Below are 26,169 nucleotides of genomic sequence, written 5' to 3'. Positions count from 1 at the left end.
ATACCTATCACCTAAAGCGGTGAGACAACTTAAAAAATATTTTAATTATTTACGATCCAAAATATAATTCTTGATATATAAGTAAAGTAGTCCTATTCAAAATTGACAGCACACTCACAATTAGGTGGAAATTCAGGAGTCTTCCCCCTGGCGGTTGTCATGTGTTGGAGAAGATGAAAGAAGGTGACCTAGTTATCAAATTCAAAACAATTAGTTGAAGTGATGAACTGATCAATTCAAAACAATTAGTTGAACTGATGAGCTGATCAATTCAAAAGATGTTTCAAAAGATCTGTAAAATCTATACTCTCATTTTGAAGTTATGGCTTGTGGACCCTTGAGCCCCCTTTGATAGCCACTTTTTTTACAAGGAAAAGACATTTTTTTTATCCAATTTTTCACTTGTGTAGTATTTGATAGCTATTTTTTTTTTTAAATAATTCATTTTCCCACTTATGCTCACATGATGGATTTTTCCTAGCTATTTTTTTTCAAATAATTCATTTTTCCACCTTAGGCTCACATGATGGATTTTTCCTAGCTATTTTTTTTTTCAAATAATTCATTTTTCCACTTATGCTCACATAATGGATTTTTCCTTTAAATCAAGGAAACGAAATTCCTTGGGGGGTGGGGGGGAGTTTCGATTTTTCTGGCAATTAAAGCAACCAAACCCATTATGCTTGACGTCTTCACAATGACAGAGCAAGGGAGCAAAAGAGCGAGCCAGAGAGAGAGAGAGAGATTCATTGAAACTTGGCGGATCGACCGATGGTAGTGGGATCGACGGTGGAGGAAGAAAGGGGTGGCGGGAGCGGCGGGCGGAGGAAGGAAGGGAAAGCTGGAGCGGGGGAGGAATGGAGGATTGGCGGCGACGTTGGTAGTAGCGATCGACGGGGATGCGACAATGTTGGCGATAGGGGTTGACGACTGTAATATCTCAAAATTTAAAAATAAATAATAATTACTCAAATCGATGTTTGAGAACATTATTGAATATTTGAGAATTTAAGAGGAAGTATTTATTTATGTGGTTTTGAGGAAAATAAAGAATTAAAGGTAATTAATTAAATTATTTGAAAATGGTTAATAAGTATTAATCATCGTATTTGTGTTGATTATTGAATATTTGTGGGTTATGAAATATTAATTTATTTAGGTATTTGGAGATTTAAGAAAAATGTTTATTTATGTAATTTTGAGGAAATATGAAATTTAAGTATTTAATTAAATTAGTGAAATTTTTGAAAATTGTGGGGTGAAAGTGAAATAAGAGGAAAACTGGATGTGGGTGTATATCTGTGAGTTTCTGAAAGTTTTGGGGTGCCTTTGCAATTTTTGGAAAGCGAGTTGGGGATGAGTTTAAAATGAATTGGAGGCATATTATGGTTGAAGGTGAGCGCGGGCATGAGCGGTCGCACGCGAGAGCTGTGTGCGGCAGGTCTCGGGTTTGATCCGCGCGGGCGCGTGCGAGGTGAGGGATTTTGCTGATTTTATTAGGCCAAGGGAGGGCCGAAACGACATCGTTTCGGCCAAAGGCGGTGGCAGCGTGCGCGGCTATTGGTTGCGCCACGCGGCGCGCTCTCAGCCACCCATTTCCTTGCGCGGGCTGCCTTCGTTTTTGCTTCATTTTAAGGCCAATTTCGGCCATTTCTGAAGTAGGAAACAGAGAAGAAATTAAGGGAAGAAGAAGGCACGCCAGTGGGGAATTTTGGGAAAAAAAATGCAAGATTTAAACATTCTGTACGGTTGGAATTTTGTTTTGGGTCCAATTTTGTTAATTTTGGGAATTTAATCTATTTTATAGCGTGTATTATTTTGGTAGCATTCAAGTGTAAAAACGCTGTAATCAGCTTAAACAAGACAACATTCCTCTACCATTGCGATCTCTTTCCATTTTGTGAACCCCTCGCCTTCTCTCAATTCGTTTCGATTTCGTGTATTAATTATAAGAAATGAGGATTTTATTAGCGTGATTTAATTTAAAATAAATATGAGACTTATTGGGATTTTATTTGTGGTGCGCCTACGTGGGATTTTAGACGGCTAAATTATTTATATTACATGGTAGATTTATTTAATTAAAGTTATGATTTTATTAATTATTAGGAAACATTTTACTTCGCAGCGGGAGTGCAAGAAAGGCAGGAAATGGCCATGCAAAGGCAAACTCCTAACACTCTTCTCGTGTTCTTTAATTCCCGTGAGAGACTCCGTAATTTTTCGTATTCTATCATCTCCCTTACTCTAATTCGGCGCCTAGCATTATTTATTGAGTACTATTCATTTGTTTTGATTTAAATTAAATCCGAGACGTATAGAGTTTTATTTATTGTGTGCCTTCGGGGGTTTGTACCACCCCAATTTCTTTCAAAATGATATTAAACCTAGCTTGGGGACTAGGTTCCTAGATATGCGGGTTTATTTATGATTTTCTCGAATTTATTTATGGTTCGGATAGAGCTACCGAGCAGTAGGGCAGGGGTCAGCTATTTGGTGACGTTGGGGTAGACTATTGTACGACCCTGAAATGGACCGTCGGGTGGACACTCCTAGGCACTAGCCGTTAACCGGTGCCGAGCACTGCTGACTAGCTCTGCCTGTATGTGATTTATTGCATGATTAGATACATTGTATTACTGTTCATGATTTGATATGCACATGGGTAAGAGATGCATGTTGGGGTATTCATTTATTGAGCATGCTTAGACATGGACATTCTAGCTTGGTTAGGTTGCATCCAGCACGGGCATATGCATTGTGTGTGGTTTAATATGTGGGCGGAGCATGGCTTGATGCTTGGATGTATGGGCGCCAGTGTATCACGTTGATGCTCATTATGCCATTGTATTTTTATGTGCATTGTATGGTTATTGGTAGTTATCAGATCTCAGATGGGAGGACTGTTCTAAGAGAGCCTATGGCTCGGGTGTCGGGAGTACCGACACGGACACATAGGTGACGGGAGCACCGACCTGGGACAGCGCACGCAGGTTTGTTGGAGATACATGTTGCCTTTCAGGGCAGCAGTAGGTTGGTATGGGACTTGGGTGCCGTGTGTCTTATGTGAGCCCTAAGGATCGGTATGTGCTTTCATTATGTTATACTATTGTGTGATAACGTCTCATGGCTTGTGTGTGCTTGGGGGTTAGTGTTCTGGGGATAGTTTATTGGATATGTGCAGCCGTCAGCCTTTCTTTCTTATGCTTGCTGAGTCTCTCGACTCACTTTATTTTCCATCATTCCAGGTAGTGACAGCGTAGGTCATGGGCAAGGGAGCCAGTGTTTAGCAGCAGAGTCGGTATGGTGTACATGCAGTTTCGTCAGTCCCTGTTAACTCTAATGTTTGAGTAGAATATACTTTATTAGTTTTGATTGTGCCAGATCATTTCTCGTGTCTCATGTGTGTTGGCATAGGAGTCTACATTTATTTATTTATCTTGTGACCGCTGTGCTAGCGGTGTTCCCATAGTGCATGTATGAATATAGCTTTGCTTCCATTGTTTTCATTCTTGTGTATGCATGCTAAGGTGATTTCTGTCTTATGTTTTCTTCTTTCTCCTCTCGTAGGCACTCCCGTTCGGGTAATCCGCGTGATTGGGGGATATCCGGGCGGGGGTTTACAACGACGATGGCGGGAAGGAGACAGAGAGGGTGAGAGAGTGGGTTTGAGGGTGAGAGATTGACTGTTAGAGAGATTTAGAGAGGGTGAGAAAGTGGGTTTGGATTTGGGGGTGAGAAATAGGAGTGTGTTTATTGTTATTAAACACCAAAAATTTAAAATAATTGTGTTGTATCTAATTTTTGTGATGAGAAATAATTGATAAATAGGAACGTATAAAAATAAAAAATAAAAAATCATGGACAAATTAATAAGTTTGGAAAATATATATTTTTTAATTTTGTGGCTTAATTTTTTTTAGGAAATGATTTAATTAATCTAAAATACGTTATTATTTTGATTTTTTTATACAAGATTCAGTGTTTCTTAATACATTTTCACTATTGAATTTCATAAAAAATTATACATTTTTTTATAGAAAATAATGCTTATCAAACACGAAATGCTAGGAAAATGATCAAATTCTATAAAAAATATTATCAATCAAACACTAAAAGATGAAAAATAATATTATTTTTCAAGTAAAAAATTATAGTAATTAAACAGTTTAAACTTTTAATTTCTAAAAATTTATTTTCCCTACAATTAATTTCCTAAAATTCATTTTTTTTCCAATCAAATTTTACCTTGCAATTTAAGTGTGAATGAAGTCGCGGCTTGTGAAAGCAGGCAACAGTTTTCTAGGCATCCGAACAGTTTTTACTGGTTGGTCTTTGTTAATGGGACAAACTGGATTATGTTAACTTTAACGGGGCAATATCATACATGATTAATTAATACGTGCTAGTTCGCGAACTTAGACCTTCTATCAACTGAATTTGCTACATATTTTTGTGTGTATATCTATATATATAGGCACATACATACATATTGCAAATATCTGTATTTATATGTTGAATATTGGTTATACTTCCAGATTGTGTTATTTGTTTTGTAGGTCTATTCTGAGTTCATGATGATGGTTGTTAGGTTTTGCTTTACTTTGAGCATCTTTCTATGTCTCCTAATCTGAGATATATATATTATGCAAGTTTAGATGTATCATGAATAGGAAAAGGAAATATCCAGGCTTTAATTTGTTAATAGATGCCACTTTTCAATGGTAAGATATATAGGGAGTTCTTTTCCTTCGAATCCGTAAATATTATTGCTACATTGGAACTAGGATTTTTGGAATGGAAAGAAGCAGAAAGGAAAATAAGTACTTATGTGTGTGACGTAGTGGAAGTCTTTAATAACCCGTTGATTCACTCATGAATATCGGATTATAGGATTTAATCAAAAACTCGTTGATTCTAAAGAATAACGAATAAATTGAAGAGAATTAAGAAAAAATTTCAACAGAAATTTTATTGAAAATTTATCAATCAATCAAAAGCCTCCTATAAACATAGAATTTATAGGCTATAATTTGGAAAATATCCCAAAATCTTAAATCTCAAATCTTATCAAAAAGGGCAAGATTGAGATTTCATTATAGAATTAAAAATCAGCATGAAATAAGGAAAATCTCTCAAAACGACATGTTAAAATTCACTTTCTTATGAAAGTTATTAGCGAATTAATTATTTCCTAAAATAGAAAAATTACTAATTTCAAGGTCTAAACGAAGGAATTTGCCCGAAAAAGCATAGACCTTACCAGCGAAGCCATTTCAGCGCACTTTTCATAAAATGCTAAAGCCATCTCATCCACATCAGTGTGCGTAATTAATGCATGTAAATAAGTTAAGCCATTTTCTTTTCATTTTTCTCTCAAACATAAAATCCCTGTTCCAAACATAGCCTAAGTGCTCCAAAGTGGACTTGAAATTCCATCCCTTTTGACGCTCTTCTCCAAAATGTCGTGGAGACGCAAGCATGGATTGGCTTTCCTTAGTTGTCTCGTCAGTGAAGTTCCATGTTACTTTGGGATAAATCACACTAAAAGTCACAAAATTTTAGTGTTTTTTGCAATTTGATCACTAAACTTCAATTCTTTGCAAAGTGATAACAAATCTTTAAAATATTTTGTAATATGGTCACTAAAGTGATTTTTTGACAATTTCTTACCAAAAATGCTGATGTGGCAATGGTCACATTATCGCCACATCATCGCCACGTCAGCAATTTGAACTAAGAACTATAAAAAAAATCACTTTAGTGATCACATTACAAAATATTTTAAAATTTTGTTATCACTTTGCAAGGAATTGAAGTTTAGTGATCAAATTGAAAAGAACATCAAAGTTTTGTGACCTTTAGTGTGATTTACCCGTTACTTCTGTTACGAAGTTAGGACACAATTTCAGAATTAAAAAACACTTCTTCACTTAATTATTATTGGTTTCTCCCATGTTTCATATACTGAAATTTGCTAATCAGTGAAAAAAATCCCATGCTGAAAATTGAATTCTGGTCTTTCAACTTAATCTTTATGGTATCTTTTGGCAATCAGCTGTTGGAATCCTAAGTAGGTAAACTCTAGCAGGAATATGTGCTGATTACCATTGAAAAAAAAGGACCAGAAGTTGAGCATGCTTAATACTAATTAAAGCATTCACCATCAATGTAATCTTACTACCACATTCATCCAGAACAGCAGTTTATTTTTTCATTGCACACTAAGCCTTCTAACTTGATCTGTTTGTTCCATGATCCTTTTCAGGTTCTTAGAAAACATATTGTGTTTAAATTGATTTTCATAATTTAGAGGGATTCATCTGCATGTTGTGGTTTAGCTTACTGTTTGTAAAACTTATACAGCCTTTCAATGTTTTTTTTTTTTTTTTTTTTTAACACAGGTAATTCTATGTTTCTTTGTTCTGAGCATGTTCAGTTTGAGGATCCTTGTACATGTTCAGTTTGAGGGTTTTGATTGTTCTTGGTTTTTAGTTGGAAGTGTTTCTTCGTTGAAGCTGTACTTGTGAAGATAGATCAACCTACCAGAATATATTTTTTGCCTGTGACAAAAAAAAAAGATTTCTCTGGGGTTTATAAAACAGCGATGCCATAGAGCAGCAGAGCCTTTGCGGTTTATAATTTAGCAATGCCATGTAATAAAGAGCCATGCTTTAAGCATCCATGTGTGTCATGTGCCTTCCCCCCTCATTTTCGTGTTACTGGAGCCTGGAGGACTTTGCTTGCCATTTCAATTTGCTCAAGTACTATCCCGCCTAAAAAGTCTCAAGTAATATCATCATGAGTGATACGTCATCACTTATTTTGACTTGCTGCACCGAGTTTTTGAAGAAGAATAATGGACAGAAACGGACAGTAGCTGGAACGCGAGGCGTGACAAAAGTCACTGTTCTTAAGAGTATTTTCCACCCCTCGATGAAGTGCAAAGGCTCCGGTGGATACTCTCCCAGAATACAATGAGCACTTCCAACCCCGCGTGCACTCACGGTGTTTGGGAAAAAGAGGAGAGCAAGAAAACAATGAACCCAACAACAAATTACAGTGGCAGTAATTGAATGATAGCACATACAGCAACATCAATGAGTATATCACGAACAGAAATAGGAAGCAGCCAAGGAATGCATAAGTAAGCTGCCAAGGAATGTATATTGAGAACATAAACAAAAAGCAACAACGAATTATATATCTGGGAGATTACTAATAGTAAGCTAAAGCAAGACTTGCTTGTGGTTCTGTTTACAAGTGCAGCGAAGGCTGCCTTTTATAGCCAAAGAAGTGTTCGTTGAAAGAGAGAAATAATCGGCCAAAGGATAAAGAAGCAAGACTAATTCAAAAGCAAAATGGTAAGAGAATAAGACGCAATTGAAGCCAACGCACGCAATTGGAGCCAACGTGGGAGTCTTGGTCAACCATGACTTGGTCTTCCTCAACTGCAAAAGGTCATTTGAAATATTATTTGTTTTACAACAGTTTTTAAGGTATATAGGAGAGAATCCTATAAATTTCCAATATCGAAATAGTGTACTTTAGATGCATTCAACTACTTGTTTGCTTAGTTGCAGCATCTTTTGTCGAGATGCCCGGTAATTTAACCATCCAACCAAAGTTTCACTGTTACTTTGCGAACTTCTTTGAGCACTCATTGCCTCTGTTGGTTGTGAGATTTTCATGTTGTGACCTTCTGGGAGGGGGAAATTGTCGACACCAAGAATTATACATTCTTCACTGGGAAATGGGAGGCAACGTATGTTCTTTTTCTTTTCGTTGGCACGGAAATCATTTATTTTCAAACTAAGATGATAAACCAGAGTCGATTATTGATGATATAGTGGGAAAGCCTTTTTCCTCATCTCCGCATTGTTTTCAGGTCAGAAGATGACATAAGGCACTGAACCAAGTTTCCATCTTTCTCTCCCCTCCTGGTAAGTAGTCAATAGTTCTTCACATGCAGATTTTCGCTTCCCTGACCGACTCTGTCCTTTCCAGAGCCAAGTAGAAGTTGATGGCGGCAGATCTCTCGACCTAAATAACTATCCATACATATTCATGGTAACCTGGTTCGAATTTCCGCTGACTAGTAAAGAAGCTTTGCTTCGTTAACTAATTGCTTGGAATTACGTTTGTCTTGTCTTTGACCGTGCAGAGATGGAAAGAGCAGTACTTTGTGAATGTTGGAACAGACTGTGGGTTGACTATTGCTGGTTTCTACTATGTTTGCTTCTCCTGTAGCAATGGCTCCACCAATGGCTTCTACTGTGATCCTAATAGCAAGTCAGCCTCCTTACCCAATGATTCATCAACCAGTCTCATTGTTGAAAGCACAAAATTGTTGCTGTGGTAGCTTCTTGCTTTTGCCCTCTACTGAATTGCATGTTTGCTCGCAGTTTTCACATTCTTCGCTCTCTAAATCTTATAAAACCCTAAACTCTATGCATCACGTTTTTATGTTTTCCTCTTCTAACAATTGATGAAGACTACCCAACCCTCTCTGCAGCCCATTTCAGAAACTGGAGCTGGAAACGACGAATGAAGGAAGATCAGGGTTCAGCTTTTCTTCCAGGGGTGCATTTGCACCAAGTAGACTGTGGCTTAGTTTGGCAAAGCGGTTTGACCGCTTTTAAGCTGTATTAACAGCTTATAAGCTATTAAAAAAAATAAGAGCGTTTACACTGGGCAACTTAAACTCTACTTCAACATTGTTTGAAGAAAGCTACATGGGGCCAGCTTTTGCAAAAGCTCTATACTTTAAAAGCTGAGTTGACCGATTCATTTACGGATTTACCCTCATATATTCTTCTTATTTCCAACCTATAACCCCATCTTCTTCATCCTCTGCAACGCCATTTCCCTTGTTGCCAAACCTTCTCTAACAGCCACAGTCGCATCGCCCGCTGCAATCGCTCTTGCCATCACCCTAGCTGTCCTCATCGTCCGTTGTCCAGCACCCTAGCCATCGTCGTCGTTGTCGCTCCAGCTAGTCATCTGTCGTCCATCGCACAGGCCTATTGTCCGCCGCCTCCGTGGCCTCCATCGCTGCCTCTTCTCGCGGTCGTCGTTGCTCCCATCTGCCAATCCCGTTGCCTCCATTTTCCAATCTCGTTGCCTCCATTATTGGTTCACTATATGTGTATATATATAATATTATAAATATTAATGTATGTTATATTAATATATTTAATTTTTTTTAATTTTATTCTTATTATTGAGCAATATGTCTATTTTAGTTTTTTTGTCAAATTCTGATAGCATGTCAACTTTTATAAACCAAACACATAAATATTCATTGATAGCTTAAAAGTATATCTATCTAAACACATTATTAACTTAAATGCTATCTAATTTAAATGCTATCAACTACTTAAACACTACCCAGCTTAAATTATGCTAAATAAAAATTATAGCCAAACTAGCCCTGTGAAAACACTCTATCAAGTGCTGATGATTACCCGTCTGCTTATTTTGTTTTTGTATTTGCCAGCTGAAGGTTGTGTAACTCTTCTGAATGTTGCTGGCTTATAATGCTTGTTTATGGAGACTAGTCTTCATCCATTGTTACTGCAATATATATATATATATATGTGTGTGTGTGTGTGTGTGTGTATGCGAAAATTATAGAAAACCCTAACCTCTAATATGATCTATATATATATATATATGTATGTATGTATGCATCTATATATCTATACACATGCCGATATTGGATAATAATTAATCTCCAAAAATGACATCTTTTCATTCTTCTTCTTCTTCTCTCTAGATCCATCACAGGCCATGGTCGGGCTATGACTCCACCAACCAACAGCCATGATTTCAGCAATTAGAACCTCATCGACCACATGTTGTTTGTCTTTCTTTTTTTTTATAAATTTAATTAAATGTAATTTAACTATAGGTTATTTTAATTTTATCAAGAGTATCCCTAATAAAATTAAGTCATTTTAACTTATAATAGAGATTATTAACATCTAAAAATTAAAAAGGGGGTCCACGCTGAAAAACTATAGACTTTAAAAGTCAATTTTAAAATACAAGAAATATTCTAAAAAATACCATAAATCACAAAGGGTGAACCCTATATATATACAACATACTTCTATAAATCTACACATATATACTATTCTTTTTGTCCCAACAAGGTTAATAAAATTGGCTACAATAACGACAAAACGTTACAGTTCAGCGAGGGTGACTAATACCTGCAAGCACTCCGACGTTCAAGTTAGTGAGGTTTCAAGATAACAAAGTGCGGATAAAGTTTGAAAAGAATATACATTAACCTATAATCAGACTGATTTATATAGAGATGAAGGTGTCTTGCATGTTGTCAGTTATTGCCAATTGTTTAAAAATCGGACCGGAGAGCGGACCGACCTATTAATTAGGTCATGGGTCACTTGGTTCGACCGGTTAGACCGGAGTGGTCCGACTGAATGATGTCATATATATATTTTATAATTAAATAATATATATATTAAATATATATTTAAAATATTAATATTTTATATATTATTATGAAAAATGTTATTATTAACTAATGTACAACTAATATTTCATATATAATTGCTATATATGTTATTATAAAATTAATTAATAATTAAAAATTTAAAAATAAGTGAGGGGTGAAAAAAATCGGAGTCAATCCGATTTTCGGTTCACCGGTCCAACCGGATTTTGACCGGGTTAAAAGATAGTTGACCATTTAAGTTAAACCGGACCGGATAGGCCACCGATTCCCGGTTGAACCAGTCCGACCGGCCAGTCCGGTTCGATTTTTAAAACATTGGTTATCGCAGGAAGATGGAGGGCCGAGATATAGGATAATGATAGAGATTATTTTCGAGGATCTCAGATTAGATGAAGATTATGGGCTAATGGGAATTAGAGTGCGAGATGCTCGAAATTGAAAGGATATGTTATTGACGCCGGGATCTCAAATTAATTAGATGAAAAGGCTATACGAGCTTTTGGGATGAGATCTAGTCTGAGGGCCGAGCTCAGTGCCAAGCTCCCCAAAGGATTAGTATGGTCAACACACACATATACATATATATATATATAGAGAGAGAGAGAGAAGAATCAATGCATCATACATGGCAGTATCAGTGTTACCCCATTTGACACGACTAAGGAAGATTACCAACTAGCTTTCGCCGCATGCCTGCAGAAAGAAGCAACTTTCTTGCCTCAATCTGGATACCAGCACTTTCTTCAATCTGCCTCCCACTTGAATTCTCTTCGACTCAAAAAAGTATTCGTGATGTTCCAACAACTGAAATTTTGCAGGTCAATTCCATGGTGTTGGGTTGATGTTGAAATCTTGCTTAGATGTTTAATTTCTTCTGCTTTTAAATCTAGGATTATTTGATCAAGTGTGATAATTAGATAATGGAAGAGAAGCTGGTTCGCCCAACTCAAAACTTAACAGCTCGACGATGGTAATGCTACTGTTGCTGCCTTTGGAGTTCAGTAACTTTCGTCACAATGGAAGGTCGATGAATACATTGCCAATTGGATTTGCCTCTCTTGAAGATGCCTGTTTTTAACGTATATAATCAATCTCAGAAGCAGCCAAAATGAAGAGGAAGAGGGAATTAGAATGAGTGAAGTTTGCATTGCAGCATCCTATATATAGCTATCACAATCTCTTGCTCATATAGATAGTTGGGTTGTTGACTGGTTGTAACTTGAATCTGATCACAATTCTAGGGTTGTAACTTGAATCTTGATCATATAAATATATACTTGCTGTTGAGGAAGCTTGGTTTCTGGGTTTCCCTGTGCCATTATAAGATCAATGGATCCAAGAGGAAGAAGATCTTCCTATATTAACATGCAAGTTCTTGCAAAATGTACCCTTTTTTGTCCATTCTGTCCCTTTCGTGGCTACAAAAACTATGGTCGGCAGCACAATTGGAGCGACCGACTTAATCTAAAATAATAGACAATTTTTATTACATAAAACATTTATATAATTTGTACATTATCATTAATTAACTTACTATGACACTATTATTATTCAAACATTTTTAAAATATTCAAACGTTTTAGGTGAGACATGCAATTCGAGCGAGAAATGAAGTTTTTGAAGTGTAGATTTTAAAAACTTCACTATTTTTGTGATATCAAGTATATTAAATATGTCAAGTCCATTATACAAATTAAGTTTTTATTTAAGACACATTATTTTATTTTAAAGGAAATAAAAGACCTTTACGTTTTTATTTTGAATTGTAGTGATTTAAAAATTTGTTTCAAAAATTTTTTAAATTTTTTAAAAGGAAGATCTTATTTTTCATGTTTTTAAAATTTAGTATTTTAAAATGAATCAAAAGTTTGAATAATTTAATACGAGTTATAAATTAAATTAGATTAATTTATAAAAATTAGAATACACTCAAATATCTTAATAAATTAAAACAAATACAAGAGTTTAGATGAAAAGGCAGGCAAGATAAATCTCCCTAAACAACGTTTTAAAAAAATAATCTTTAATAAATTATAAAAAGTAAATCTTAAAAAATAGAAAGTCAGTGGAAGGAAAGTTTTGAAAGCAAATATTTTCAAACAAAATTTAGTAGAAACATACCTTAACGATTCCAATACAAGACGATAGTTACAGGGAATTAACAATATAGAGCTGACAAAAAGCTGTCACTTCAAGTGGAAACAGACCACAAGCCAATAGCCATGAATGGCGGCATCACCTGCCACAAGAGAGAAGCGATTCCGCAATAGACGACCCCTTGTCCATGGAAGACTGATGGGACAAAGCGAAGTCACTAAATCTTTCTGGGTTTGAGAACGTGAGTCCAGTCGCCGAGATGCCGATCGACGCCAGCTCCGGCAGTCCAACATCTCCCTCTAAGTACTGCACCACCTGTCGCATCGTCGGCCTCGTCGCCGGCTCACCGTGCGAGCACAGCAACCCCAACTTCAGTACTAACTCCGCTTGCTCAACCACATACTCGCCCCCCAAATTGGCATCCACCGCTCGCAAAATCTCGCCTTCGCTCCATAAAGAGAATACCCAATCAATCAACACTGTATGTCCCCCCATGCTGCTGGCCTCTATTGGGCGCCGCCCGCTGGCCACCTCTAGCAAGAACGCCCCAAAAGCGTACACGTCCGTGCTTGTCGAGGCCTTGCCGGTTCTGGCGTGCTCCGGTGCGATATACCTATTCAATGTAAATGTGTAAGTACAAGACATTAGATGAAGCGGTGATTAACATTAATTTAGCAATACCCGATAGTTCCGACGACATTAGTGGTCTGAGGACCAGTTCCATGATCGTGTAATCTTGCAAGCCCAAAATCGCTCAATCTTCCGTTCAGTTCGCCGTCTAGTAAAACATTACTGGACTTGACATCTCTGTGGATCACCACTTGCTCCCATTCCTCGTGTAGATAGAACAACCCAGACGCCACACCCTTGATGACCTCAAATCTTTGTTGCCAATTGAGGGTGAATTTTGGTTGGTCATAGAGAAACTTGTCAAGGCTTCCATTGGGCATGTAATCATAGACCAGAAGGAGCTCGCCTTTGCGCCGGCAGTAGCCTAGGAGGGGGACCAAGTTCCGGTGCCGGAGCCGGCCGATGCTGACGATTTCGGCCACAAATTCCCTCATTCCTTGCTGGGATTCATGGGAGATTCTTTTCACTGCAATCTCAAGCTTTGAAGTTGGTAATACTCCTCTATAAACCCTCCCAAATCCGCCACTGCCGAGAAGCTCTTTCTCTCTGAATCCTTTAGTGGCGATGTATAGATCTTTGAACTTGAATCTATGAGTGCCATAGACACGTTCCCATTCTTCCACCACTTCGGCGAACTTTCTCCTCCTTTCCCGAAGGAAAACCGCGCCAGAAATAGCGGCGAACACCGAAGCCAAGGAAATCAGAGGCAATCCATCTGTCAAAAACTTGGATGTCTTCTTGGGTGCCATTCGTGGAAGCTTCGGAAGCTCAGAAAGATCAAGCGGTTGAGCCTCGCCGTTGATCTTGAAACTCCAGCCGAGAATATAGTGGGATGTGACGAGTGAGCCGGTAGAGGAGGAGAAGCCGACGTACATGGTCTGGTTTATGATCGGAGAAAGGTCTCGAGACAAAGACAGAAGAGGCTTTGACGGCTTTTCAACACCGATCGGAGCGATTGTGACGTCCATTTTCTTCTCCGAGCCACCGTACTCCAACCAGACTTGCATCGCTTTGCCGCTGATCAGGCTCAGGTTCTGAAACTGGTGGGTTTTTTCGACGTAATAGCCCGCTGGCTGGGCTAAGACTGATTCCAGTCCATTGATATCAATTCCGACATGGTTGTCATTCAGATCTTTGAGTTCGCTGTTGTAGATCGTGTCGAGCTCCACCGCCACAACACGATTGGTCTCCTTGCCATCGTTGTACTCATTGAATAGGCCAAGGTTCTGGCTGGGAAGGCCGCCGGGAAGTCCGCGTTGTGGAGCGACAACGAAGACAATTCCATGGCCGCTGAGATTGGGGTCCTGGTGAATTATGCCGAAGACGAAGGTGGTGGAGAAGGAGAGAGCCGAGCCGGTGGGCGAGTTCTTGAAGTGGATGGGGCTTGGGTAGAAGGCGTGGCCTGTTTTCTGTATGGTGCCGTTGGTGAGGGCCAAGAGGCCGCCGGGAGTGAACTTGGCTATGCCGTCGAGGGTCAGGTTGGCCAACTTGAAGCCGTTGAAGGCAAAGTGGGAGTCATCGGCGGTCGCAGATTGGGGGAGCAAGGGAAGAAGAAAGACCAGAAGCTTGAGTAGCATGGCTATGGCTGTGACTGCGGGCAACTCCCCATCTCTATCTATTTAACGATTACTAATTACGTTTAACAATTACTAATAATAATTAATTTATTAATTTGGTTGATGCATGTACCTGTGGCTCTCCCAGCTTTCTACTAATTCATTTGGAAGCTTCTTAAATCCCGAGCTGAAACGAAAACTTAGTGGATTTAAACTATAACTAGTGTTCGCCCTTGCCATGTCGGGAAGGTGTAATTACAATAAATTTAAAAATTAAATTTTAATTAATATTAAAAAATTTATATATTAATCTTGAAAATAAAATATCTTAAATTTTAATTAGTATTGAAATACTTATGCATTTGTCTTGCATTAAATTAAAAGTAGTGATTGATTAATTTTTAAAATAAAATTATTTATTATATTATATATTTATCTATATATTATTAATATAAATTAAAACCTCTAAATGTGATGAAACATGGATTTTTCAATACTAATTAAAAATTTATTTAAAAGTTTTAATTTCTTATCTTGAAATTTAATTTTTACAGTAATAACAAAACATTAAAAATATGAATTTTGATTTATTTTTCTTTTACTATGTAATAATTTTCTTACATAGTCTTGCAAATGTGATATGTTAAATCTTAATTAATATTGAAAAATTTATACATTAATATTTATTTTTTAATAATTGAGAAATTAATCAAAATTGATATTATAAATAATTTTGATTAATAATATTTATAAAAAATATTTATTTGTAATTTATTGAGAAATTATATATATATATACATGACTTAATTAATAATTTAAATTGTTTATTCAAATTTCTTATTAATATTATTTATTTAATTGATAATGAAAAATTTCAAGGTATTTTATAGGAGATCTCCAATTGTTTTGAAATAATAAATACTAAATGCAAATTATTTTTATTTTATATAAATAAATAATTTTTTATGACTTAATTAATAGTTTAAGTTATCTATTCATATTCTTCAGAAATAATATTTATTTTTGATTGATTGAAGGATTAATTGAGAAATTAATCAAAAATAATATTATGAATATTTTTAATTAATAATATTGATAAAAAATAATACTTATTTTTAATTAATTGAAGAATTAATTGATGAGAAAATTAATTGAGTTTAAAATTAAGTTATAAATAAATATTATAAATAGTATTTGAAACCCATGCTTACTTTTTTAATTTAATTACTATCTTTAATTTATTGAAAAACAAAAGCATTTAATTACTACTACTTTTAGTAATTAATGCAAGTTTTTGGAAAAACAATTCTTTTGCAAACTATCATACTTTTATATATATAAAGATTATAACTATTAATAGTGAAACCTATATTTTTCATTCTTTGCTCTCACATTTTTTTTTTCATTTCCTTGTGATGAGTTAAATTTTTTATTATTTTGATTATATTTAATTTTTATTTATATTTTTAAATTAATTTAACATCTGTAATTTAATTTTTTTTCATATGATAATCTAAATTTTTAATTTTTTTGATTATATTTTTAGACCTATGTTTTGGACTTAATTTAGCTCTTGTATTTTGATATGAATAGAGTGTGACATATATTTTATTTATAAACTATAATATTATTTGTTCAAGTAATAAAAAAATAATATATCATCAAGTACCTATAAATTGTAAAACTTCATGTAATTCACTTAGTGTGATAGAAACTTACCTTACTCTGTTAGAAATTAATTAAGCTCATAAAGAAGATTGTCACTTGATGACGAAAACTATTGGAATTTGATTTTTACCCTTAATCCCAACCTTAATGACGATGTAAAATATAACCGTAATTTATTTTTCTTTGTTGGGATAGGGAGAAGACTAAACCCCTATTTATAATAATAGTAATAGTCTCCTATCAAGAATCATCAAGAATTATACATATCTTTCATATGTTTAGCATCTTTGGAATGCTTGTTATTTTTAGAGAAAAATACTATTGCGAGGTTATTAAAATAAATTTTCAATGGTTTGGTAATATTATCAACAATTTGAAGTCTTGAAATAAAATTACGCAACCATAATCCATGATTAATGGTCTCAAAGCATGTGACAATTTCAGCTTCCATCATTTCTTTAGATATGTGACCCAAACGTTTATGTCACAAATAGAATTTTCATCAACTAAACTGTATTTAGTACCAATATTATGATGCAAGGCCATAAAGGTCCCAACAAAAATATTATCAAGATTAAACTTGTAAGAACCATAACGTAATATTCTAGAACCAATAAAATATTATTTTTAAATAAACTAAAAGATTCATAACTGAATTTAAAATAAAAACCTGCTATAACAAGTTTCTTCAAAGAAACTAAATATTTGCGGGAACCTGTAGGCACATAAAGGGTTTATAATAAATCTAAATAATATTTGGTATTTGAAATTAAATTGTAAGCACCAACGCTTTCTGTAATACCCCGAGAGCCCAGAGAAGTTAGTATATATCGAGGATAGTGTAAGAAAAGAAACAACACTAGCTGGATACCTTTTGGGCTGAATGTTGGCACAAAACTCCCAAGTTAAGCGTGCTTAACCTGGGGTATTCCAATGATGGGTGACCCTTTGGGAAGTTCGTGTAGGCCCATCAGGGTAAGTTGTTCCGGTCCTTCCTATCGCTCGAACGGGATGTTACAAGTGGTTTCAAAGCCGACCCCCGAGCCTCTGAGCGCAATGGTGGAGCAAACCTCAGCGAGGAGGCTGAGTCCCGAGGGGGGTGTGTGTAGGCCCCTATGAGGGGGGTGTGTAGGTACCTTAGGCGAATCCCACATCGGCCATGCAAGGGGGGAGATCTGGGACCGGTTGTAAGGTCGCATGACGAGGACGTCATTTTCTTAAGGGGGGAGAATGTAATACCCCGAGAGCCCAGAGAAGTTAGTATATATCGAGGATAGTGTAAGAAATGAAACAACACCAGTTGGATACCTTTTGGGCTGAATGTTGACAAAGAACTCCCAAGTTAAGCGTGCTTGACCTGGGGTAATCCAGGGATGGGTGACCCCCTTGGGAAGTTCGTGTAGGCCCATTAGGGTAAGTTGTTCTGGTTCTTTCTATCGCTCGATCGGGTCGTTACACTTTCAATATGAGCTAGCTTTACTTTTATTCGCTAAGAACACAAAATTTTCATTTGGCTTTATTTTTCAGATCGTATAAGGAATCCCTGTATCATGCTGGGTATATGGAACCTAAATCAATCCACTAAGTATTATGTGAAATTTCAATAAAGTTTGATTCAATACATAGTGCAACACAAGGTTTACTTTTCTTTTCAAACTAAACTTTAAGTTTTAGGCAGTCTTTCTTGAGGTGTCTACTTTTATTACAAAAGTAACATTTAACAGTCTCATGTTCTTTCTTATGAGCATTTTTTGAAGATTTGTTCAAGTTGTGTAAACATTTCTTTTTGCTTTTTGCACTTTTTCTTTTAGAGTTCTTTCTAGTTTCTTGATGACTTAGGAAATGAACAGAATGAACTATTTGATTCTTTAATCTTGTCTTCTCTTGAATAAGCAAATCTGTCAATTTATTTACATTCCACTTATCTTTTATAGTATTGTAATTTATTTAAAATAGTCTATATTGATCAGGAAGCAAAGAATTTAGTATAAATTGTACCAAGAAATACTCATCCACATTCATCACCAGAGTCTTTAACTTTGATGCTAAGGTCGTCATCTTAAGAACATGCTTATATATGGTACAACAACTATCATATTTTATAGTGGTCAGAGTATTTATTAATGTATCAGCAAAAGATTTATTAGAGAATGCTCTTTCACAAATTTCATAAATTCTTTATCATTATCAATTTTGGGAAGTGTTGTCTTTAAATTATTTGCAATTGTTGTCCGCATAAATATTAGGTTCAATCTGTCTCATGCTTTATGAATAACCCTTTGATCATTGTTATTTTCATTAGTAAGAAGTAGTGGGTTCCCAATTTGGAGTGCCAAATCAAGATCTATAATACCTAAGTAAAATTGGACTTGTTCACTCCAATAAGAGAAATTCAATTCATTAAATAGGGAAATAAACGAAATGTTCAAATGCATTAAAACAAGTGTAGATGCTGTAAATAAAATTAAAATACTCATATGTAAATACTTTGAAATATAAAATCTCACATAAGCTTAGATTCAAATATTTAAACATAAGTTACATCAAAGTTTTCTTTGGGTGATACTAAGATATACAAAATAAAACAATAATCGATAATCATATATGCACTAATTAATCTATTTTGCTATATTTGGATATGCAAAATAAAACTAATAGAATATACTAATTATCATATTTATATTTGTCAATTATAAGAACAAATAGTTAATCTTTGAGTTAATCTCAAATTCTCTTATAATGCAAACTTCTATTTACTCACAAACAAATATCATGCATAAATTTAATGTCATCATCGAACATAAGGTTTGTGGGTAATTGAAAATAATTTATAATTTAAAATTTATTCACTTTTAAAATTTTGCCATTTTGGTGACTAACAAATTAATCTTAATATAAATTTCAAATTATAAATATTTTCTATAATTATATATGTAAATAATATATACTTTATATTTCATAATTCCTTTTTTTAAAAGGGATCCGATTATGGATTGCAATCTAGGTTGGGTCAACCCTGACTAGATTCGCAACAATTTATTCACTAATGGGTTGAGTTGATTGACCCAGATCCTCTCATTGGTTACTATGGATTGGGTTAACCCGATCTATAATGCTGCGTTTTTTCCAAGGGTGCGTTAACTCGAGATTTCAAGGATATTTTTTTCTTTAAACAATCATTCAACATACACTCAACATAAATTAAACCCGATAATCCCGATCTACCATCTTAGTATATTAACTCAAAAGAATAAACTAATACTAGTAATATCATCACATCAGCGAAAGCAGAATCAAAATCTCGAATATATATAACTATAATTCCTTTATTCATAATATAAAATTCGAACCATCGTTTGACATGACATCTTCAAAACAAAATATATAGGACTCATATCTCAACAACAATTACTAAACACCTCAAATATAGATAAAATATACATTAAAGATCACCAACGTAAATGACGGCTACATGTTAATAATCTATTTTCCTTTAGCGTGACTATTTTTACCTGGAACGTTTGAATATTCTAGAGACATAGTTCAAATTAGATGTTGAATCATTTAAGTGAGAGTTCAAAAATATTTTCATGAATGTATGCAAGACCATGAAACAAACTGACATATCCCGACATGTCCCAGCCCAAGAGAATTTGACACAGCGCTTAACCCATATCATAGGAAAAGAGCAATCTCTCTATAGGCAACATAATCACATTAACGCATTGGCATAACACAATCCTAGCTTAAGAGGGGTAACATCAATTCATCTCTTTGACATCTCGGGAACAATCGTTACCACTCTCGACATGGGAGGATTAACATTAACGTAGGAACCCGCCTCACCACAATCACGTGAGAGATTATGTTCCCACTCAAAAGCATCTTGAAACACTACCCATGTCCAACACACATGTCAATGCCATAACCACAACATGTAATGCTGAATTACATAAAATAACTTTTGAATGCACATATTTCATTGCATGCGTAAATAAACATTTTGAATGAACCATTCACATGAAATCAACCATTCATATGCTAAAACCAATGCATGAAACAAAATCAAGTATAGGGTCGAACCACCCGCAATAAACCAAGTTTGAAGTAGAAACTTTCACAAATCAAAACCATTTGTATAAAACAAGCTAAGTTTTGATAGTAGAAACACTCACAAAAATCAAGTTTGAAGTAGAAACTCTCACATGCAACAAACCAATTTTCAGTATAACTACTCACAATAAACCAATTTTTTTAATTAAGAACACTCACAATAAACCAAGTTTAAAATAGAAACTTTTCATGATAAAACCAAACTTTGGTTAGGAACTCTCACCTTAAACATATCTCAAACCATCTAGATTCTCGTGCACAATCTCGATTTTGCTCCGACCTTCCTTATTCCTTTTGCAGATATCTCTCCTCTTTCTCAAGCACAAATCCCTCACCTCAATCTCTATCAAATGGAATGATTTTGAGAACAACCCCATGGCCCTATTTATAAGCTTCAAAAGATTGGGACTCCAAAGTATTCCAAAGTTGGAATGAAATGAGTTATGAAATCCGCAATTATATCTCTCACTTTCTCCTATTTCTAACACATCACCTCACCATATCTTTCATCTTTTCCCATTCCTAACATATCACCTCACCATACATTTCACTTTTCCTCATAACACATCACCTCACCATATTTTTCATTTTTCCCCACACCTAACACATCACCTCACTTTATTACTCCTTATAATTAACCTCAATTAACTTCATAACCCCATTTTAGACTTTGCACAATTCTCAAATATCGAATTAATAATCATTGAAATACTTAAAATTCAAGATTAATAAGTTCAAGCTTACTCGATAAGGACGATTTCGCCCCAGCACCCTCACAGGACCTTTGTTTCGTCCCAAAATCACTTCAAGGTTGATCCTTACGTAAAACTAGAGCCCCACTAAAGATTCCGTTAACTTACCGAAGGTCCCTTATGACCATTCAATTTTTCAGACTAAACTACAGTTGTACCGAAAATAGTCTCGATTCTGATTTCTTTTAATACCATAAATCCTATATCGAGATGCTCGTCAATACCATATCATTTTCCTTAGACATCAAGGTTCTAGGGCACTCCCTACAGTTGATTCGGCAACTTATTTTTACTATCAATCTGATTTTCGGTATTTTAAACTCACTTAACTTATATGGTAACCTTATGCCAATATGAGGTATTACCCAAGCTGGACCGACCCATTTAGATGGGTTAAAACCTATCTTTTTCGTCATTTTATTAAGAACCAAGATCCACAAAATGAGGAACCAAGATCCTCAAAATGAGGATGTTTTCTAGGAAAGGTGTTTTACTTTAGAGCCTTTTGTTTTTGTCTCTACCTTGTATATAAATATTGCTATTGCCTTGTTCAAAATATGTATGAAACATTACTCTTTCAAGATTTTATCATGGTATTAGAGTAGTACAAAACCTAGTCGCCAGATCTTCTCCTTCATTTTGGCCTCCTCATCTACAACTGAAGTCGCTGCCACCATCAACAACCGTGGTCAATTGCTGTCTCTAGCAAATTGTGACTACGCTACCCAGATCCAACCATCACCTCGCTGCTATCATCGATTACCGTCTCTTCGTCGTTGACCGCTACATCAACCTCATTCATTGAGCATCGGGACCTCAGATCCAGTCGCACCTCCTCCAGATCTTACACCTTGCAGCTACCCATTGTTGCAGTTTTCTCATGTTGTCGTCGCCTAGATCCACGCTCGTCGCTGCCTCCAGATCTGGCCGCACCTCCGCCTCCACCGCCGTCGCCTAGATCTGCATCCGCCATCACTACTTATGGTTTCTGTAACACCCCGCCTTCCCAGGGCATTAAATAACGTAAGATTTCAGGGATATAATTTTTTTCCAACAGAAACTCAACATATAAACTGTTCCCCGACAATCCCGTTACACCTTCTCTGTATATCAACTCAGAATCATTAATAAACTAAGACAGATAAATCACCTCAAATGCTGAAGCTAAATCGAAACCTCAAATGGTGTACAACCGAAACCATCTTGTTCATAACTTTAAAGTCAAACCATCGTTTTACATGATGTCATCAAAATAAACAACATAATTGAAAACGACATACTAAAAACTATCTACTAATCGCCGTTACTCCTCAATAATCCCTTTCCCTTTTGCATCGCTGCTTTTCCATATTAAATGATGAATCATCTAAGTGAGAGTTCAAAACATGTTTTCATAAATGTATGCAAGACATGAAACAAACAACACAACTCGACATGCCCCAGCGTATGAGAATCCCTTACAACGCTTAACCCAACCACGGGGAAAGAGCAATCTCTTTAAAGGCAACATCATCACACCGACATATTGACACAACACAATATTATCTTAAGAGGGGCAAAGTTAATGCATCTCCTAAACACCTTGGGAATAATCATTACTACTTTTATCCCAGGAGGGTCACATCAACGCAGGAACCCGGATCACCACAATTACGTCAAGTATAATGTTCCCACTCAAAAGCATTCAAGAACCATTACCCAATCGCAACTTGTAATACCCAGGAATTTCTTAAGGATATAAATTGGATTTTGTGAAGGGTATAACTAGAATTTTCAGAAAAAATAGGCTTTAGGATACACTATCGCAGTCTTAAGCGATCGAACCGTTTAGAGGGAGTACCCCGAACCTTATATAGCCAAGGAAAATGTAATGGTATCGAAAAGTAATACGAATTATGATTTTAGGTGATGAAAGAAGTTGAATCGGGAACAGTTTTTGGTACAACTATCGTTCGGGCTGAGAAAACCGAATCAATGTAGGGAATATCCGAAAAGTCAATGAAGTGTCTTGAAGACTTAGATTTTATGTATGAAACAACCCTTGAGTGATTTCTGGTTGAAACGAAAGAAATTAGGGTTAAAACGATCAACCGGGCCTAAGTGCAATTTTCTAAATTTGCTAGGGGGAAGTCAAAATGGTAATTTTTCATAAATTTCAAGGATGAAATGAAAAGTAAAAAACTTGTGGGCCTTAGTGGTACAGTTGGATTTAGCAGAGGTGTTATGGGAAGGGAAGAAATGTTAATTGAAGAATCTAGGAGCTGAAGTGCAAATTATGAAAATATGGCAATGTGAACACAACAGCAAGAACGGTCGCTGCAATCCGTCACACATGGGGGCTGTTTCTGGAGATGGGACGACTGAGGCAGACCTGGGGAAGGTCGTATATGGCCGAGGGAATGCTTGGGGACCAAGCTTGGCCGGTGATTGGCCGAGATCCGGTCGGAATTTGAGTATAAATGGGGGCCGAGGGCTTTGACTTTTAAAGAATCAAATCAATCGCATTTTTGGATGATTTTGAGAGAATGGTTAAGGGGCTTTTGATCCTTGCATCAAGGAGAGTCATTCTGGAGCATTTGGTGGGTTTTTGAGTGAGTTTAATGGCTGATTGAAGCTTGGCCAAAGTCGGGTGGCGGACCGCCTAGGGCTACCCGCAACTGGCCGTTTGGGCTATTTTTCGGTGGTATTTCGGCCTAAAACCAATGCCAATAGGATTGACTGGTCAAGGGCTTGAAGAGGGTGGGATCAAATCTTCCATCGGAGCAGTCACCGGCGTCAGAAAATTGGGGAAGATGATCGGCGCGTGGCTCCACACGCCATCCTTCACACGCAGGGTGCGTGTGATAGGGGCAATTTTGTAATTTTCTTCCAGTAATTTTCTTTAATTATTTTAGAAATTATTGTGTTGAAATATTTTGGAAAATGTCTGAGAAGATAATTATTTTTGAATTATCGAGGTGAAAAATGGGAGAAAAATAGAGAAAATTATGGAAAAATTGAGGAAAATAGATTTTAATGATTCCTTAATTAATTATGGTGTTTAGGAAGTGTTTTGGTTCGAGGTTGAGTGTAAGTTCAAGTGATTCCGATTTGGCACGCAAATTGAGACGTTACACAAGGATCGAGACATTCTGAATGCGTTCAGGTGAGTAGTCTGACTCCAGTTTTACCCTTGTTTGGAAATGTCTTGGTATGTGTGTAGTGAGTTCAGGTGAGTTGTCGTACCAGAACTTGGGATGCTATGCTTACGTGTTTTATTTATGTATTTATGGCATCATTTGCATGTTGATCATGTGGTATATTGCATCAACTATTTTTACTTATAAAAGAGTTTGTGCATAGTGTGTGATTTTCATATCATTGGGGTATTGGTATTCTTATCGGTGTTGTGTCCATGTGGGATGGGATGGGGTCTTCTTGAGAATGGGACAAGGTTAATTCGGGTGAACGAGTAACACGGTAGGGCACTCGAGGGATTAAGTATGTCGCGGCAAGGTCAACCCCAATGGTGTGTGGAATGGATTTTCCATAGGAGGTTGAGTATGTTAGGGAGATTTCTCAAGTTAGAGGTGTTGCATGTTGTTTTGTCTGTATATGCCATGCTCGTATGTCTTTCATGCATTATGTAAACTGTTCATGCCATCACTTAGATATTTTATCATCTAACTTGGGTTATGCCCCTGGAACATTCAACGTTCCAGTCAGGAACTGCTGCAAGGGTGAGGGCGTGTCCAGTTGAGGGCCAATGGTGTTTAGTTTGATAGTCATTGTATCTTTTGGAGGCTTTAGTATGTAATTCGGTTTATGTATAAACAGTTGTGCGATAGAGATGTTATCATTTGGTAGTTTGTAGTACGTAGTTCGGTTGTAGAAACACCTTGTATGGAACTCGTGGTAGGTCACGGTATTGATGTTAATATATCCGTTGCGTTATAATATGTCTCATTTAGTTGTTAAGATTATTGATTTTGTTAGTTAAACGGGCAAGACTGAGATTCTCGGGATTTGTTATCTGCATGTGAAGATTGATCTTGAAATCACCGCACGTGATAAACTTGGAAAAAAAAAAGATTCCCGAAAATACCCTTATAGTAACATGCCTGGCGAGGCGGGGTGTTACACAACTCATATCCCATATGGACCACCAGTCGTCCTAGTGCAACTTCCCTAGCCATACGATCCAGCATAAAAACCTAAGCGGCTATCCCGGCATGCACGCCAACATAAGACACCCTTATACATTATTCCGACAACACCCTTGGGGAATTATGGCTACACTATCTAGACAACATTTTAGAATGACATCCCATATGAATAACACAAAACACATGATAATGCCACATATCACAACTCAATAAATCATATAAACAACATTTTACAAAATACAACACACATGTATAAAATGTTTTGGGGACAAACCTCCCACATGAAACCAACCATCATCGGTTACCGTTCACATGCAACAAAACCATTTTGCATGAAATCATAACACATATAGATAAAACAAATACTAAGTTTTTAGGGTAGGAACGCCCACAAGCCAAAACCAAGTTTTTGGGGTAGAACCACTCACAATAAACCAAGTTTAGAGTAAAATTACTCACAATAAATCAAGTTTTAGGGGCAAACACTCACCCCGAACGTATTTAGAATGTCTCGATTCTAGTGCACGACCTCGATTTGTGTGCCACAACTCAAACACCAGTATTTATACTCAACCTTGAGCCACGATACTCCCTAAACATCATATTTATTTAAAAGAGCATCAAAATTCATTTTTCCTTAATTTTCCATAATTTTCTCTATTTTTCTCTCTAATATTCCAAATAAATATTTCCTTAATTAATTTCTCATATCTTTCTCCACA

The 26,169-nt window shown here is 36.1% G+C and overlaps 1 protein-coding gene and 1 pseudogene across 3 annotated transcripts in view; one reads left to right on the top strand and one right to left on the bottom strand.

The window, feature by feature from the left end:
- Nucleotides 1-771: 771 nt before the first annotated feature.
- LOC127790093 (uncharacterized) lies at nt 772-8,670 on the top strand (annotated as a pseudogene).
- A 3,817-nt stretch (nt 8,671-12,487) lies between these two features.
- Nucleotides 12,488-26,169, bottom strand: part of LOC127789647 (L-type lectin-domain containing receptor kinase IV.1-like) — a 40,278-nt gene continuing 26,596 nt past the window's right edge. Inside the window, exons 2-3 of one of the 3 annotated variants that reach the window (XM_052318586.1) lie at nt 13,265-14,244; nt 12,523-13,196 (exon numbers count right to left, since the gene is read on the bottom strand). In XM_052318586.1, the coding sequence (XP_052174546.1) occupies nt 12,722-13,196; nt 13,265-14,244 (1,455 nt within the window). In that variant the 3' untranslated portion in view covers nt 12,523-12,721. Of the gene's footprint in view, nt 13,197-13,264; nt 14,796-26,169 lie in introns of those variants that run through there. The other 2 variants (XM_052318585.1, XM_052318587.1) reach the window with 2 other exon arrangements.

The sequence above is a fragment of the Diospyros lotus genome, chromosome 14 (genome assembly GCF_014633365.1).
Source record: "Diospyros lotus cultivar Yz01 chromosome 14, ASM1463336v1, whole genome shotgun sequence".
In the NCBI taxonomy this organism is placed as follows: domain Eukaryota; kingdom Viridiplantae; phylum Streptophyta; class Magnoliopsida; order Ericales; family Ebenaceae; genus Diospyros; species Diospyros lotus.
This window is presented reverse-complemented; position numbering and strand designations above follow the sequence as displayed.